At 34.7% G+C, this 19,623-nt stretch overlaps 1 protein-coding gene and 1 long non-coding RNA gene across 11 annotated transcripts in view; one reads left to right on the top strand and one right to left on the bottom strand.

Annotated features, from left to right (window-relative positions):
• Positions 1-1,535: 1,535 nt before the first annotated feature.
• Positions 1,536-19,623, top strand: part of fam13a (family with sequence similarity 13 member A) — a 50,348-nt gene continuing 32,260 nt past the window's right edge. For 8 of the 10 annotated variants that reach the window (XM_058770312.1, XM_058770358.1, XM_058770319.1 and 5 more), the window contains exons 1-5: positions 5,212-5,607; positions 7,546-7,755; positions 11,945-12,122; positions 14,745-14,892; positions 16,558-16,644. In XM_058770312.1, the coding sequence (XP_058626295.1) occupies positions 5,349-5,607; positions 7,546-7,755; positions 11,945-12,122; positions 14,745-14,892; positions 16,558-16,644 (882 nt within the window). In that variant the 5' untranslated portion in view covers positions 5,212-5,348. Of the gene's footprint in view, positions 2,068-5,211; positions 5,608-7,545; positions 7,756-11,944; positions 12,123-14,744; positions 14,893-16,557; positions 16,645-19,623 lie in introns of those variants that run through there. The other 2 variants (XM_058770326.1, XM_058770366.1) reach the window with 2 other exon arrangements.
• On the bottom strand, positions 5,455-11,269 carry LOC131537127 (uncharacterized). The gene is made up of 3 exons (XR_009270176.1): positions 11,064-11,269; positions 7,507-7,855; positions 5,455-5,594 (listed from the first exon to the last, which is right to left on the bottom strand). It is a non-coding gene; the product is annotated as an uncharacterized LOC131537127 (long non-coding RNA).

Below are 19,623 nucleotides of genomic sequence, written 5' to 3' on the forward strand. Positions count from 1 at the left end.
AAGTTTTTGTCAGTATTTTTAGCAACACCCTGGAAACTTCACCCGCATAGTAATAACCTACAGTAACAACCACTCAGAACACCATAGCATCAGCATAGCAACACTCTGGCAGCCTCCCAGAACATCCCATTAACCACTCCGAACACTGTAGTAACCGCATAGCAATCTCCCTGCTGCGATTGGCCAATGTGGTTACCATGACACCCGAGATCAGCCAGGTTTGCCTACCCGAACCCTTGTCCATCATGCCTGCCGGAGATGTCTGTTACGCTACAGGCTGGGCAGTGAGAGAGGTCAGACGAACAAAGACCTATTCATCTGAGTTGATTGATTTAGTTAAGCATCTGCTGTCATTTGTTCCAGTTGCTATTCAGTGATTAGTGAGTATCAGATGATATTAATGGTGCGTTTACAGTGAAGGTGATTAAGATGAGAATATAAGGACATACTGTGCCCTTAGACCTTAAAGAAAACCCATCTGAAATTTCAAGGAGCACTTGGACAACTTGACACTCGAACACATGCATGAAAACAATAAATAATCAAGCTACTGTGCCCTTCAGGTGTGCTAATGCTTAACTGGAAATGTCATTTAAATTCCAATATTGCATATACTTCCTTCTAGGGCCTCCTGCTCCTTATTTCACACTCGAAACAATCTCTTCTTTCAGCCCCTCAGTGTTCATTAGGCTGACTCTGGTGGTCTGCTTGTGTGTCAGCCGTCATGAAGTGCAGCATCAAGGGAGGTTCATGGTGTAGTGAGTTGTGGCCCCGTGAGATGAGAAGCCCACTGTTTTCACCCGCGTATCTGTCTTCAGTGAGTGGACAGAAGACAACGCCAAGTGCTACATGCAAGAGACATTGGGAGATAAAAATGTAAACAAATGCACCTGTAGACAAGGTTTATTGTTTATATATTTTAATTTAGTGACTGCTATGTAGCTGCTCAGGCTTATTAATTTATAATTCAAAATCCTCATCCTTATTTCAAAATCCTCCATAATCATGAAAGCCAGGCCACATTTTAAAGTTTTACAGTTAGAATAATATGAGAAAAATTGTACTGCATTGTTTTTTAATAATAATGCACTTAAAATGGAGTCTTGGCAAGATTAGACAGTTGGGCAGAATTCCATGAATCTTTTAATCTAAAGACAAATGATTGAAATTAGCTTTGTAGACGAATATTTTTCTTTGCGTACATATGAACTTATTTACTAAACCACTTGTTAAAAGAATCCAGCATACATGAACTCCTTCAATAGTTTAAAAGCATCCCAGGATGCACCTCTTGAACATGGTTAAAAGAATAAACAGGGTTCTAAACTGGAATCTAGACAAAGGGACGTGACTTTGAAGTATAAGATTTCAAATATAAGATTTGCTTTGATAAATCCATAATATATAAGTTTAGGATTGTTTAAAATTTTTGGCTACTGCATAATAATCCCATACATCCATTAGTGAAGCTTCTGAGGACTAGTACTCTTTATACTTGTTGTGCACAAAGACTTGTTTTATTCAGTACAAAAGCCTGTGCATACAAATTTACATGCAGTTTATGTTAGTCTTGAATTTCACACTTAAACTGGAAAGGAGATTCTAAAATGTTTCAGTTTTTACATGATTTAAGTTGATTCTTTAAAATGTATGAAGACAAACAAAGGCCCCTTACATCAACACTGAAAAGTTGTGAATTGGTAATTGATGCAGCTTCATCTCACTTGCCCCATGTGGAGAGACTCTCAAAGGTTTGGGCCAGCTGGTCATGTGACTCACATCACCAGCCAATTAGAGCGCAGGGCTCAGATTTCATTTGGTGAGGAGTCACTAAGCTCCACTGAGCTTTAGGAAAGGGAGGCTGACTCCTCTGCTTAGCCTCTGAAGTTTTCGGATACGTTTAGCCCATCCAAAGATGGACTAAACAACACATTATGACCCGGCGACTTTGTTATGGGATGTTAAGGAGGCCAATGTAAGAAGGGAGAAGGAATTTGGGGAATTCATCACTCTACAGGCTCTTCCTGGAAGAACAGGGAGATGGGGGCTGGAGCAATAACCATCTGTGTAAGTACAAAAAACATGCTGGTCAACTCCTTATAAGGGAGGGAAACTCAGTCAGCCAGTATGAAAGTGTGTGTGTTTGAGTTTACACATGATTATTATGGAGTTTCTGCATGCATCAATGTGCACGAGTGCTGGCTGTGATCCTGGACTTAAACCTGGGTAAAAGCCGCTAGACTGAGGTCATTTCTTCCCATCTGTTAACAATGTCTCTTGTGTTAGGCCACCTGGAACTGACACTCTTGTGTCAGCTTCACACTTAATGAAACATTGCTTTGATGCTTCTTTTTTTATTAGGACAGTAACCTCAAATGGAAAAATTTGTATCTTATTTACCCTTAAAAGGTTCATATTTTAAATATACATACTACTCTAGGGTACTATGCACCTTTTAGGGTTGAATAAGGTACAAAGTTGTCCCTTATCAGAACTGCCCCAGTGACAAGCTGTTGTATCCCCAAAGATACCATTTTTGTCAGTTTTTCAGAGTGTTAGTGTTGTAAACTATGTGCTTGTGTTTCTATAATAGCAGAGGGGATCTGCAGCTGTTGCTAGCATGCGCTGCTACAACCAGTTGCTGTCAGGACCACACACAGCATGTGTGCGCGCATGCGTGAGAGAGATATGAATGAACATGCCGAGACTCGCTTCTCACCCAACAGAGATGGAGTTTGTGAAATTGAACAAAGAACAAAAACCTGCATTATATATCTTAGCTTGTGTAGCAAAGTTTGGGGCTGTTATCATTTTTGTCAACTCTTATTCTATTATTAAATACAGCAAAAACTGTTTTCTATGTGAATATATTGTAAAATGTAATTTATTTTTGTGATGCAAAGCTCAATTTTCAGTATTCAGCATTACTCTAGTCTTAAGTGTCACATGATCCTTCAGAAATCATTCTAATATGTTATTTTGCTGCTCAGGAAACATTTCTTTTTGTCATCAATGTTGAAAACAGCTTCTTTTTTTTTAAGCTGATACAATTTTTCAAGATTCTCTACTGTCACTTTTGATCAATTTAAAAATGACTGGCCCTAAATTTTTTAGTTTAGTTTTTGAGCTAACTTATCTAAACTCTTCAGCTAGAAATAATAAAGGATCTCATGTGATATGAGGGTTCACTGAGGTGTATTTTGCAGTTTATGGGGGAGGGTTGAAGATCCATTGACTTCCCAAAAGAGTCAAAGCAGGGGGGCATCATTAAGTGATTAGGACTTTGTCTGAACCTGTAATGGAAACTTGCAGCACAAAGTTTTCTGTTACTCTCATTGACTGTGAATAGCATGCCTGTATGCTAACGCTTGGCTCTTCACATATGAAGTGTTGTGAGGACTCGTGTGTGGGGTTGTGGTGATTTCATGGACATCTGTTCCTGTTGGTCTCTCATGAGTAGCTCAGACAGGCTTATGTTCTTAATATCTACTTGAGGAGCAAAATGCTAAAGACTTTAGCAAGAATATTCAGATATAAAGCTTCTATGCTAATAATTAGTTATTATTATTTTAAAGAAATTGACACTTTTATTCAGCAAAAACTGTTTTTAACATTGATAATCAGAAATGTTTCTTAAATCAGCATATTAGAATGATTTCTGAAGGATCATGTGACTTTGAAGACTGGAGTAATGATGCAGAAATTTCTGCTTTGCATCACATTTTAAAATATATTCCTCTTTCACAATATTACTGTTTTTAACAGTATTTTTAATTGAATAAATGCAGTGTTGGTGGCCATTTCTGTTAAAAACATTAAAAAAAAATCTTACAGACTATCTCACTGATTATGAAGCAAATTAGGCTTCAGTTTGTGTTTGTGAAGTGACACTGAAGCAGATCACCATTGATTCATCTCAGATTAAGCCTTCAAAAATAAATGCACTTATACTGTATGGTATTCCTACTATTGGTATTTGAGCTGATTATGCATAGGCTATAGGATAAACGTGCGTTTACAATGTGGCCTGGGTCATGCACTGGCACTGCTGAAAAAGGACATTTCGTTCAGAACACCCAATTAGAAGATGCTCACATAATAGACTGTAGAGAACAGAATGAGCAGGCAAGCTTCTCATTTATTGAAGTACGGCCTCTGAATACAATCCATTCTTGTGTTCTTTCCTTCATTTAGAAAGATGCATTGTATCTCTGTGTTTGTGACAACACAAATAATTAATTTTGATGGATGTTACTTTAAGATCTATAATGAAAAAATGCTTTTTTGTTAAATTAGTGTCTGCATAAACTCTTTTCCACAATGCAACTGAATACTTCGTTATTGCATTCAAAAAAAAATACTGCAGAAAGATATTATATGTACATGCAGCCTTGCTCAAAAATCTCAAACTAGCCTAAAATGGTTTGCTGGTCTTGCCTAATTTAAGCTGATCTAGGCTGATTTAAGAGAGTTTTTCTCAGTAGAATTGTAAAATATTATATAAATATAAAAAAAAAATTACATAAACAACCCTTAAACAAACATACTCTCTGCCAAATTAAAACTTGCTATTGTCCATCGCATTACTTATCAATCTATGTTTTGACAACTATTAAAATATGTATTTTTTTAATTATCAATAAATTAAATTGTAAATAATAATAATAATAATAATATTTTAAAATGACAAATAAATATCAGTTTAATTAAATTTGTCCCATAATTGTTAGCAAGCTAACAGTTAATCAGATAACTTTTGTTTTTTAAAAAATCATGGGTTTTTTTCTGAATATAAATATTAGCATATATGATATAATATAATTTAATATATGAACAAACTGTAAACTAAAACTTAAATCTATATGGACATTAAAAAAACATGTAACCTAATAAATACAACTTAAATCAAAATATTAACAAAAACTACAATAATATATTAACAATACTAAAATAACACTGGTTTATACTTTGCATGTGATATCTAATAAACCTCTTCCCAGTTTAGCTTCAATTTATTGTAGTTTTCATTGAAAGAAAATATTTACATATTGTAAATATTTGTTCACCATATCAGTTTAACTTCCTGAATGCATAACATTCAAAGCTTTCCTGGTCTAGACCATAATAAACCCTGTTCTCTAGGCACAGCTGAGTTTGATATACTGTCAGCTTGAGTGTGTTTCCTCTCACCTGGTTACAGGTGCATGGCAACCTCTCCTGACGTAGACACACACACACACACACTAGACTCTCCCTCCCTTCTGTTTCCTGCCAGTGACAGATCCACCTACGCTGGCAGTGGGAAAAGTCTCTGTTATAAAGGGTGATATGGACTAGGGGTCTTCAAGATGCAGACAGTCAGAACAGTGGATGTGGTTGACTGCTCCTTTCTCTTCTGCTTTTCCAAGCACAACAAGGCAGCTGTTCAGATCAAGGAGGACATGAAGAGGATGGTACAGCTGCCCGTGATCAAACCCTCTCCGGCCACCGCCACAGTGGGGAAGAAAATCTTCGGCATGTCCCTGCTGGAGTTGAGAGATCTGGGACTTGTCAAGGATGGGGTTCCTGTGGTGGTCCGGAGTATGGTGGAGTATCTGGAAAAGCATGGTAAGCATTGCACACAGTTGGTGTGAGAAATCTGATCTGGGGACAATGATAAAGAATTAAAAGTAACCCGAATATTTCTTTGGTGAACCATTATAATGCTTTAAGCAACTAATAGCACATCACATCCTGGCCTACTGCATTTTCACAAAGGAGAAATCATCAGGTGACTGATACAGGCCTAAGAGTTACTGGGCAATTTATTATTTATGATCATTGTTTTCAGAGGTGTGGCAAATGCTATAGTTACAAATAGCAGAATACTTTGTTTTGCCCTTTTGAACTTTATAGGGAACGATTCCAGGGCAAAAAAGCTAAAACAATATAATATACTTTTCACTTAAACTTTATGGGAATGATCCCAGGTGAGACACACATCCACATGTATATGCATGTATGTGTGTGTGTGTGTGTGTGTGTGTGTGTGTGAGAAAAGTTAAAAACTTGTATTATATTAAGTTAAAAACACTGTTTTCTTTCATATTTGTTTCATATTATTATATTGTACTCTTTTTCTGTATTGTTTTCTATTTTTATTTTGACATGACAGGTTTTTCACTTAATATAGATATTTTAATCATCACAATTATTACATTATTGTAGTATTATAGTATTGCATTAAAGGATAATTTAAATTACATTTATAAATCTATAACTTATATATGTACGTTAGGTGCTGTTTTTATATAATTTTAATTGCCTTACTTTAAGTAATCCTGTTGTGTGACTTGCATTTTTAAAATACAAATATTTTTTGTAGTCATGGTATCTCAACTGAGAATTAAAAAAAAAAAAAAAAAAAAGGAAAACGTTTTAGTTTATCTAAAATTCGTATACATGCATTTTCTTATACTTTTTAAAATCAATTACATTTTCTCTTTTTGTGTGTGTGCTCTTTTGAAGAATACTGTGGGTTCACTCAGTGCACTCTGACCATGTGGGCTGAGGTGAATGAACTGGCAAGCATTATGGTTTTAGTTTTCTACCTGCCAATAGTACATGTTGTCTAAGAACATAAAGTCACAGCTTTTACTACTTTAGTGAATGGCTCCAAGCCTTTAGCCAACAAAGACCAAGCTGTGACTATTACAATTAGGTAACTGGGTAGCGGATCAAGGTCAAACCAAATAAAAAAGGAAAGATGTGTGCACTCAAGTAGCAGCATGATTTCTAATCGCATTTCTGTAAAACATTCTGTAATATTTATTTATTTATGGTAAAAATACCAAGTTTACCATTATACAGTCAGTAAGAAAATAACAATAAATGTATTTTAGGAAGAATTTGTATTATTTATTTGAAAACACAAAAGATAATAAAAAGCACATTATTTAAAGTCACAAATATTATAAAATGTACAAAAACAGTTTTTCATCCTACACAAGCCCACCTCTGTCCTCTAAAACTCATTTGTTAGTAAAGAACTGTTGATTGACAACATGACAAAACTGCAAGGATGAAATAGAAAAGAGTACTATTTGTATAAACAGTACAATATGTTCAAAATATATATTAATTTCACTTCCTATCGACAAATAACATCACTTGAGTTAGAATTTTTCCATTAAATCAACTTTCAACACTTAAAGACTAGACTTCACTAAACATTATCGTTTATTACCATATTTGTTCCAAACTGTAGTACATACTGTACTCTGTAAATCTGAAGCCAGAAGCTGCAGTGGTGCTTGTTTTCCTCTGGATGGTGCTATAACCCTTCAGAGAAGAAAATCACTTCACTGGGCCTTTGACATGAAACTGTATTTTACCTGAGCTTGATTTTTCTGTAGATTTTTATGCCGTTGATCAAATATCTTCTCATATATATTTTTTAAAGATTAGTTAGTGGCATAACTATTGAAACCCTGAAATGTTGCTAGTTTTAACTACAAATTGACTTACAGAGCTTCATGTGTCTCTCATGGTGCCCCGATCTCCCAGGTCTTCGTCTGGAGGGTCTGTTCAGAGTGAACGGCAGCGTCCGGACGGTGGATAACCTGCGGCAGAGGATTGATGGAGGAGAAGAGGTGGATCTTCATCAGGATGCAGACGCCTTTGCTGTAGCCAGTTTACTGAAGCAGTTCTTGAGGGATCTACCTGAAGGTCTCATCCACCCCTCCATCCACAATCCTCTCATTCACCTGTACCAGGGTGAGTCAGCTTTAGTCTTCATTCATGGGAGGTGTGGTGGAGTACTTAAAACATCTGGGCTGGTGTTAACTGAAAGATTGCAGGGTCAAACTTCGGAGACCTTGAGGGGACATGGTGAGAGAAAAGATATGACATGGGAGGAAAAATCTAATTATATTTGGGAAGTAGCCTAAGTAATCATTTTGACTTTCATTTGTATGCCTAATTATGTAGAAAGCGCAAAACGTTTCTTGTTTCGTCACATTCAGTTAAGAAACCATGTTTTCAATCCAAAACCAATCCCATATTTTAGAAAAAAAGTCGAGTAGTTTGTACCACTGGGTATATTACTGTTAATAGTTTAAGGTACTCTTTCAGCGTTAACTGAGGCTTCTCGCGCTGAAAACTTGAAAATGTAAACAAATCTGCTTTTGTGAACACTAAACCCCGCCTACTTTGTTTTGATTGGCCATCTCAATCAGTTGTTAGACTGCTGAGGCAGAGAATACAAACCAGCCTAAATTAAAAAAAATAATATTAAAATAATAATAAAAAGTTGCTGGGCAACTTTGGTCAATGTTGCCATCAACATTTTTTAAGGGAAATGCAGTTGTTTTACAAGATAAAGCAAATGTTTTGCATGCAAATGCAAAACCATTAAAATATAATTTTCCTCATATTTTTCCATCACCGTGTCCACATATCCTTATGCACATATATATATATATATATATATATATATATATATATATATATATATATATATATATATATATATACAGTGGTGTGAAAAAGTGTTGGCCCCTTCCTGATTTTTTACATGTTTGTCACACTTTAATGTTTCAGATCATCAAACAAATTTAAATATTAATCAAAGATAACACAAGTAAACACAACATGCAGTTTTTAAATGAAGTTTTTTTATCATGAAGGGAAAACAAAATCCAAACCCACATGGCCTTGTGTGAAAAAATGCTTGCCCCCTAAACCAAATAACTGGTTGTGCCACCCTTTGCAGCAACAACTGCAATCAAGCATTTGCGATAACTTGCAATGAGTCTGTTACAGCGCTGTGGAGGAATTTTGGCCCACTCATCTTTGCAGAATTGTTTTAATTCAGCCACACTGGAGGGTTTTCGAGCATGAATGGACTGTTTAAGGTCATGCCACAGCATCTCAATCGGATTTAAGTCCGGACTTTGACTTGGTCACTCCAAAACCTTAATTTTGTTTTTCTTGAGACATTCAGAGGTGGACTTGCTGCTGTGTTTGGGATCATTGTCCTGCTGCATAACCCAAGTGCACTTGAGCCTGAGGTCACGAACAGATGGCCGGACATTCTCCTTCAGGATTTTCTGATAGAGAGCAGAATTCATGGTTCCATCAATTATGGCAAGTCATCCAGGTTCTGAAGCTGCAAAGCAGCCTCAGACCATCACACTACCACCACCATGTTTGACTGCTGGTATGATGTTCTTTTTATGAAATGCTGTGTTGGTTTCACGCCAGATGTAACGGGACACACACCTTCCAAAAAGTTCAACTTTTGTTGCATCAGTCCACAGAATATTTACCCAAAAGTCTTGGGGATAATTAAGATATTTTTTGGCAAATGTGAGATGAGCCTTTGTGTTGTTTTTGGTCAGCAATGGCTTTTGCCTTGGAACTCTCCCATGGATGCTGTTTTTGCCCAGTCACTTTCTTATTGTTGAATCATGAACACTGACCTTAATTGAGGCAAGTGAGGCTTGCAGTTCTTTAGATGTTGTTCTGGGTTCTTTTAGGACCTCCTGGATGAGTCGTCTTTGTGCTCTTGGAGTAATTTTTGTAGGCCAACCACTCCTGGGAAGGTTCACCACTGTTCCAAGTTTTCTCCATTTGTGGATAATGGCTCTGACCATGGTTTGCTGGAGTCCCAAAGCCTTAGAAATGGCTTTATAACCCTTTCCAGACTGATACATGTCAACTATTTTGTTTCTCATCTGTTTATGAATTTCTTAAGATCGCAGAACCTTTGTCAGACAGGTTCTATTTAAGTGATTTCTTGATTCAACAGGTCTGGCAGTAATCAGGCCTGGGTTTGGCTAGTGAAATTTAACTCAGCTTTTTAAAATAATGTGGTTAATCACAGTTCTTTCATGATTTAATAGGAGGGGGCAAGCACTTTTTCACACAGGGCCATGTGGGTTTGGATTTTGTTTTCCCTTCATAATAAAAAAACTTCATTTAAAAACTGCATGTTGTGTTTACTTGTGTTATCTTTGATTAATATTTAAATTTGTTTGATGATCTGAAACATTAAAGTGTGACAAACATGCAAAGAATTAAAAAAATCAGGAAGGGGGCCAACACTTTTTCACACCACTGTGTATATATATATATATATATATATAAACAATATTTACATACATTACAATTACAATGTGTTTAATTCATAATAGCAAAGTAGGTCAGCGGTTTGGTGCCAGTCAAACCTGTTAAGCTGTTGATCAACTGAAATTATTTGGGTGAAGGTTATGATTCTATCTTAAGCTCATGAGTCATAGTCAGGATAAAGGCTGAGCAGAGCGGCCTTAGACTTTAGTGTAGACTATATCATAGTAAGTGATTAAAATTTTCATACTGCCTGAAGAGCTCTAGGCAAGATTTTAGCTTCTGAATGGTGTAAAAGATTAGATAGTGCTTTAATAAATTACATTATTTTGCTGGCTTACGTCCATTGGGTCCATTAAAAATGGAAAAAAAATATTGAATTTGCAGCTGTATCATTCTTCACTGACCTCTGCGACGTGCAGAGAGGAGACTTTGCTTGATTAATGCTGTCTTGGTGTCAGAGATCAGCGGTGCACCAATAAACACCTCAGTTTCATATTAATGCTTCCCCAAAAAAAAGATTTCCTGAAGGAATTACGTGAGCTGCTTTCTCCACAGACTTGTTTACTGCTGTTTTTTTTTCTTTTTCTCCCTCACTGTTGGTGTCCCAATCTCCCTCTCTTTGTGGCATGTGCGAGACATTATATACCCTGCACAGATGGTGCATCTCGGATGCCAGAAAACGAGGATTAAAACAGACACATATTTGTATTGGGAATGTTATTTAAGAAATTTAAGATGAACTCTTGGATTTGATTTCAAACTCAGAACGTGAAAAAATAATCAATTGTTATTAATATTAATATATTAAAACAAAAATATATATATTTTTTAGATTTGTTGCTGATTAAAAAGAAAATATGACATTTCTTCTCACCTTTGAGCCCCCAACATCTACTATTTTAAAACTATTTATCAAATATATATATGATTATTGCTAGTAAATTCTCGCTTACCTTTCAATCATAGGGAAGTTCCTCTATTCCATTAGTAGTTATAACAGGCACACTTCAGTAATTCGATGTGGTACTTTCTCTTCCCGTTGCCCCACACTGTTTTACTACATGTCCACACACTATTAAAGCCGTCACCCTTCCCCTACTTCTTACAGAGCAGTTCTGAGTCAGCTCTATTCACTTCCACATTTACTATTCACCTTAAAAGCGCCACAAATAATCCTTGTCAACACTTTGTGTTTTGCAGCTTTTCCCCAGCAACTGTTACTGCTTTGTAGCTGTTTCTGTGACAGCTATAGCTAAAATAGAAAATATATGACAAAAATTAAAAATAATTATGAAAATATTTATTATTATTAACTGTAATATAAATTGATTAATAATTATTTTAAATTACATTTTTAAAAATTTATTACTTGATGACACAAAACCAGTCTTAAGTGAAATTTAGATGTATACATCATCTGAAAGCTGAATAAATAAGCTTTCCATTGATGTATGGTTTGTTATGATAGGACAATATTTGGCTGAGATACAACTATATGAAAATCTGGAATCTGAGGGTGCAAAAAAAAAAAAAATTGAGAAAATCACCTTTAAAGTTGTCCAAATGAAGTTCTTAGCCATGCATATTACTAATCAAAAATGAAGTTTTTATACATTTACGGTAAAAATTACAAAATATCTTCATGGAACATGATCTTTACTTAATATCCTAATGATTTTTGGCATAAAAGAAAAATTGATAATGTTGACCCATACAGTGTATTTTTGGCTATTGCTACAAATATACCCATGCTACTTATGACAGGTTTTGTGCTCCAGGGTCACATATATTAACATATTAAATCCTTTATTATATTTCTGTGTCATTCCGTCAGAATCCCGTGAGGGTGACTTCTGTAAGGACCTGCGTGAGCTCCTACTCCAGCTGCCAGATATCCACTACAGTCTCCTGCATTACTTATGTCACTTCCTGTCTCAGGTGGAACAGGAACATGCACATAACCGCATGACCGCCACCAATCTGGCCACTGTGTTTGGGCCCAACATCTTCCAGTAAGTCACAGTCACACAGTTCAACACAAGCAAACCAATCAAATATTTTTCACTTTCATTAATTATATCAGCTGAGCCATAATCTGATACCCATCGTGTCTTCAAGTAAATTCTTTACTTTGCATTTAAGTTCACAAGTCTTACCTTGAGTTGTGCAAGTATCCGCAAGCTATTTGAATTATGTTTCATCTGCTCATTGCCAAAAGCTGCATGGTATGTGGTCTGGGTGTCATGTTCTCAGTTTCTCTTCTCCTCAGCTGTATTTCAGAGTGATCGGCACTTATGTCTCCAAGACACACCTTGACCATCTCAATGCCTGCACAGTGATGAATTTGTCATGAGTGTACTGTAACTTCAAAATTCACACTATTATGTTTATTTATTTATGTATACTGTTTATTCTTATTATTTAAAAAAATTTTATAGGGTATTTGACATGACTTTTTGTTAGTTGATTATTCAATGCAATTTGTATGACTTCATATTAATTGAGACACTATATAAAATGTTCATTTGTCATATCACAGGACTATTTAAATTTTAAAAATATTTTTCAGTAACACTTTATTTAAAGGACCGATTCTCTCTATTAATTATTTGCTTATTAGCATGCATATTACTAGCATATTGGCTGTTTATTAGTACTTTTTAGCACATATTATTGCCTTATTCTGCATGACCATATTTTCCCTTAATCCTGTCCCATACCTAAACAACTACCTTACTAGCTATTAATAAGGACTAAATTAGGAGTGTATTCAGACAAACGTTGTAATCAATAATTAGTTAATAGTGAGAATTGGTCCACAAATTAAAGTGTGACCACTTTTTTTCTTTAAACAAGTAATCATTGTGACATAAGTCAAAAAGACATAAAAAGTCAAAATTAAAAAAAAAATGTTGGCATATCATATTGCGTCACAAATTTGCCATTTTTATCTTTTAATTATGATTTACAGTTGTATTTCCTCATTTTGACTTTTTAATCTTATAATTATGAAATTTTTTTTATCTCATTAATTTTGGCATTTTGTCATAATTCTGATTTACCAAAGCATGATTTTCTTTTTCATTAATATAATCCTATACATTTTAGTGCTGTCAAATGATTAATCACAATTAATCGCATCCAAAATTAACATTTTTATTTACGTAATATATCTGTTTGTACTGAGTATATTTATTATGTGTATATATAAATACACACACATTTTGAAAATATTTACATGTATTTACATATACATACACATATGTAAATATATTTACAATATAAACGTAATATTTTTCTTAAATATATACATGCATGAGTGTGTATTTTTATATATATATATATATATACATAATAAATATACACAGTACACACACAGATATACTGTGTAAACAAAAACTTTTATTTTGGATGCAATTAATCGCGATAAATCATTTGACAGCACTAATAAATTTCAACCTAAAATCTTGATGGTTTAAATTGTCATTGCATCATCAAAAATAATACTTTGAAATACATCTTGGATGCAAGTCTTATGTCTTGCTATCCTGGCTTTGGACTCCAATAGAGGGGGCCAAAGTCCAGGTGGAATTCTTTACTCGATGTCAGTGCATACGCAAATATCACTTACATACTCTCCGTGGTCATAAATTACTTGGTTGCTATTTTCAGGCACAGAAGCACTCAGGCTGATTATTCACAAGTGAATAGCTCTGAGAAAAAAAACAGCTCAAAAAGCATACAGAAGTGAACCTCCATACATAACTAACTATATATCCAGATTTAAGCCAACACCCTTCAATATTTTTAATGTAGTTAGTGTCCTACAGAGGCTGGACATGAAGTAATGTGATTTTACAAAATACAAGTTAATTGTTGCATCAATTCATTTTAAATATTATTTTATTTGTTCCATGTTATAGTGACTTGTAAGCAAGTTGCCAGCTGTTGCAATACGAACGCAACCCCTAATAATAAATCAGCCGCTCAGTTTCAGGGAATCCCTGTGACCACAACATGTGCGTTTGACACCTCAGCGTCTGTGTATACGCGATGTGTGTAACCTCAGATCAGTGACGTGGAAGTGACAAGACTGTTGCCTGTTTTAGGCACATACCTTTCTTTTCTGTACAACATGTTCTCTTTGTCGGGAATAATTAAACCACAAATACAGCTGTCAGACAAGCACTCGGTGACCTCATACAGTAGCAGCATTTACTGTACGTTTTATTACCCTCTATTGTGGGACAGTATCTCAGTGTGGCCTCAAACACTGAGAGAATAGTATTATTTAGTTTACAAAAAGTTTGCTTTTTTAAAAAAACCTTTTACCTAAGTGACAGCAAATTGAATTTGACTCTACAATGTTACCTTGATCCTGTAATGACATTTATTTTTTTTAATGAAAATCTGATTTTATTTAGTTGTTTTATTCTTGATTTATTTTTGCATCAGCTCCAAGATCTATTTAGTTTTATTGCATTTTGCTCAATTGATTGTGATATGTCATTGCTTATGATTTATTACTAAAAAGGGCTTTAAAAAAGGAGGTAAATATTGTTCCTGGTTTTATCATTTAATGTTGCGGCACTCGATCTGTGTTTTCACAGTGTGTGTGTGTGTGTTTTCTGCAGTGTGTCATCTGGTTTTGAGGGTATTCGGGAGCAGAATATCTGTAACAACATTATGGCCAAGCTGATCCAGAACTACAGTGCCATCTTTGAGTCTGTGGTGGAGAGAAGACCGATCGAAGAAAAACCTTCAAACCTCATCATAGTCAAAGTGAGTACTGACAAAACATATTAACTCCCAATGCACTGCCATTTCACTTGCCCTCGGTTGGCAGTCATCTATACCATAGACAAAATTATTAAAGAATAATAAATATAATTGTTCAGTGCAACAGAATAGTCCTTAAAATGGAGGCATTTCATATTAGTACTTTACTATCTTAGTATTTATGAAGATTTTCAATTATTTTTTTAAATTAAGAATAATAATTATAATTAAGTGCAAGGGAACAGCATACTGTTTGAAATGGAGCATTGTAATATGTGACCCTGGACCACAAAACCAGTCTTAAGTGTCAATTTTTCGAAATTGAGATTTATACATCATCTAAAAGCTGAATAAATAAGCTTTCCATTTATGTATGGTTATGATAGGACAATATTTGGCCGAGATACAACTATTTGAAAATCTGGAATCTGAGGGTGCAAAAAAATCTAAATATTGAGAAAATCGCCTTTTAAAGTTGTCCAAATGAAGTTCTTAGCAATGCATATTACTAATTAAAAAAATTATGTTTTTATACATTTACGGTAAGAAATTTACAAAATATCTTCATGGAACATGATCTTTACTTAATATCCTAATGATTTTTGGCATAAAAGAAAAATCAATAATTTTGACCCATACAATGTATTTTTGGCTATTGCTACAAATATACCCATGCTACTTATGATAGGTTTTGTGGTCCAGGGTCACATATTAGTAAATGCAAACCAACAAAAATTGGGGTCCAAGCCAGTGTTTGTATTATTACTATAAAATATTAGTGTTTTATACTTTCTCTTTGCCTTTTACTTTTAGTTGTTTTAGTAACTTTGTGTGCTTTAGTAAATTTCTTTTTTTGTCTTTTTTATATTAATTTTCTTTTCCATTTTAGTATTATTAATAGTACTTTCATCTAAGCAAAAGTTTGAAATGTTTCTTTTGCAACTAACATGAAATAATTTTAAGAATGATTTTAAAATTTTAAGTTTTTTAATATAAGTTTTGGTAACACTTTACAATGTGTCATTTATTAACATTAGTTAATGTATTAACTAACATGAACAAACAATGAACAGTGCATTTATTACACTATTTATTCATCTTAGTTAATGAAAATACAGTTGTTGTTTATTCAATGTTATTTCACAGTAACAAATGTTAACAAACACAACTTGTGATTTTAATAATGCATTAGTAAATGCTGAAATTAACATTAACTAAGATTAATAAATGCTGTAGAAGTATTGTAAAGTGTTACCTAAGTTTTTTTTTTTTTTTATATATATATATGAATATAACATTTTTTATATTCAGTTTTATTTCTGGCAACATTTCATTCGTTTCAATTACTGTAAATGTTTTTAGAATTTTTAGCTTTAGTAAATAACAACACTGGTCCAAAAAGTCACATGCACAGACACTGTTTCTGCCTGACCTTGCTTTGTTGCTGTTTGCACCGACTCGCCAAAACTTCAAGACGTCATCGTGCTATCTCTCCTATGCCACCATCAACAATGTCTGCTTTTCTGCATTTGCACTTTAGTTTCAGTCATCACATGAAATTGTGTTGTCTTCTGGATGCATCAGTCATGTGCACTGATGCTTTGTTGCTGTAGTCAGTGGGTTCAGGTGATCTCTCGTGAATCCCTGAGCGTATCGTTTTGTTCCCAGGAGGCCTACACAAACACTGAAAACACAGAAACTTCAAATTTCACTCCTTCTCCGAAGGCACACACTCCACATGTCAAGAAGTTGAAGGTAAGGGTGATAGTATACAGTGTGTGTGTATTCATAGATGTGTGTATGCCTGTATTATCAACCTGCTACGGTACACAGAGTCAGTGTGGGTTTGTTTCCACAGTCCATGTCAAATTCCAGTGACATAGCACTTCAAAACCACCAGCAATCCAATAACACTACTCGCCCTGAGGTGAAAGGTACAATCACAAGACTCAGCTTTGAGTTTAATCCAAATGATGCAGATCTTAAGTCAGTCAAAGGCTGTTTTTTAAAGGAATAGTTGAGCCAAAAATGAAAATTTGTTGAAAATGTATTCACCCTCGAGCCATCCAAAATGTAAACGAGTTCTTTTCTCTTCATCAGAACAGATTTGGCGAAATTTAGCATTGCATCACTTGCTCAGCAATGGATGGGTGCCGTCAGAATGAGAGTCCAAACCGCTGATAAAAACACCACAAGTAATCCACACCACTCCAGTACATCAATTAACATCAAATCTGCATGTTTGTAATGAACAAATCCATCATTAAAACATTTTTAACTTCAAAATGTAGCTTCTGGCCAAAATCCATAATAATGCTTCCTCCATAAAAGTCCATCTCCCTTTGTGCTCTCACATTAAAATCCACCAGCATATTTGTTTAAAGCTATTTTAGACTGTTTTCTCTAATAAACCGTGCTTAATCTGAGCATATTTCTCTCCTGATTCAGACCAGATGACTTTTTCCACTGGAGGAAGCAATATTGTGGATAGAGGACTTGTATTTTAGCCAGAAACAATGGTCTGAAGTGGAAAACATCTTAATAATGAATTCTTCTTTCTTAGAAACATGCCGCTTTTCACTTTACCAGACTTTAATTGATGGACTGGAGTGATGTGGATTACTGTGGTGTTTTTATCAGTTTGGACTCTCATTCTGACGGCACCCATTCACTGCAGAGGATCCATTGGTGAGCAAGTGATGTAATGCTAAATTTCTCCAAATCTGATGAAGAAACAAACTCATCTACATCTTGGATGGCTTTTCCTTTAATAGTCATTTGGATTGTTTGTTTTTTTCAGCACTTAAAGACTTTTACCACAGATGTGCCTGCATGGGACATAAAACTGGGGGCTCGATTAAACCTCTTGGTATTTACATCATGCTGACTTTGGATCGGATTCTTGTGACCTTAATTCCCGTTAAAGGGCCCGGCTAGTGATGTATTTGTCTTTCCGATGGGTATTAAAGTTACACCCCTGAGGAACACAAAAGGTGTTTTTATGGACTACAGGATGTGTTTGCTCATGCACTGAGGAACAACATTGAGTGAAAGATGAAGAACAGATCTACAGTAGCTCGTGCCAAGTACACCTCTTGATAAACACTAAGTCAATAAATATATAAAGTCACTTAGTCATATGTGTACTTGCTCTCTTGATAAATTCCACGAGCAGGCATATTGTAATTGAGTTTTCCCAGACTTTCTGAATTTACTCTTACACGCCGGATGTTAAATGCACAAGAATGAGAGCTCTGTTTTCTGTAAATGGAATTGAATTAACTTTCCCTCTCAATTGGATGACGTCAGTTGCATATGACGGTGATCATGCGTACGTGCTCAGAACGGCTCGGTGTAGTGTTTACGTGTCTGCTGGAGACGGGCTGGGTCTCATGTTTGTGTATGTTCTCTCTATGAAGCAATGTGAACCCTGACCCTCTTAAATGACTGGCATGATGTTTTGATAACAATAATATTGTTTCTGTAGATTGAAAAACCTTGTATGAAACTACCCTCTGGGCACAAGTTTTTCCAAGTACTGTTCAACGGTTTGGGGTCGGTAAGATTAAAAAAAAAGAAAAGAAGTCTCTAATGCTCACCAATGGCGCATAAAACAACTGCTTTTTATTTGAATATATTTTCAAATGTGATGTAAAGCTGAATTTTCAGCATCATTACTCCAGTCTTTAGTGTTGCATAAACCTTCAGAAATCATGCTAATATGCTGATTTGCTGCTCAAGAAACATTTCTTATTATTCTCATTATCCATTATGAAAACTCCTTAATATTTTTGTGGAAATAACAGCATTTATTTGAAATAGAAATCTTGTGGAACACGATCAGTGTCACTTTTGATCAATTCAAAGCGTTCTTGCTGAATTAAATCATATGTGACCCTGGACCACAAAACCAGTCTTAAGTCGCTGGGGTATATTTGTAGCAATAGCCAAAAAGGTAACACTTTACAATACGGGTGCACAAATATGCATTAAATAATGCTTAACTAATGCACAGATAATCATGAGGTAATGTATAACTCATGATGAACTAAACCATTTATTAATGATTACTGCATCAGCAACTAATGAACATTTTGATATGATTCAAAGATTAAGTAATCAATAAATTGTTATCAGTTAAATGTGTCATAAAGTATTAATTCCCTAATGACATATTATATCAACTAATAGTGTAAATTCATGTGTTAATTACCACAATGGGTCGAAGCCATGCCTTTAAACTTCCAGTTGTCTGCTTTAATTAATCATTAGCTAATGATTTGCTAAGGTATCATTATGTTATGACTTTACTTATTAATTGTTAAGTAATATGTCATTGTGGTTATAGATTTTGAATGAGTTAGTTAGTCATGTGCCTCAACAAGTAAAGTCACACCATAATGATACCCATGCAAATCATTAGCTAATGATTAATTAAAGCAGACAGCTGGAAGTTGAAATGCATGCTTGAACACATTGTGGTAATTAACGCATGAATTTACACTATTAGTTGATATAATATGTCATTAGGGAATTAATACTTTATGACACATTTAACTAATAACAATTTATTGATTACTTAATCTATGAATCATATCGAATGTTCATTTGTTGCTGATGCAGTAATTGTTAATAAATGGTTTAGCTAATCATGAGTTATACATTAACTCATGATTATCTGTGCATTTGTTAAGCATGAATTAATGCATATTAGTGTCACCGTATTGTAAAGTG

The sequence above is a fragment of the Onychostoma macrolepis genome, chromosome 01 (genome assembly GCF_012432095.1).
Source record: "Onychostoma macrolepis isolate SWU-2019 chromosome 01, ASM1243209v1, whole genome shotgun sequence".
In the NCBI taxonomy this organism is placed as follows: domain Eukaryota; kingdom Metazoa; phylum Chordata; class Actinopteri; order Cypriniformes; family Cyprinidae; genus Onychostoma; species Onychostoma macrolepis.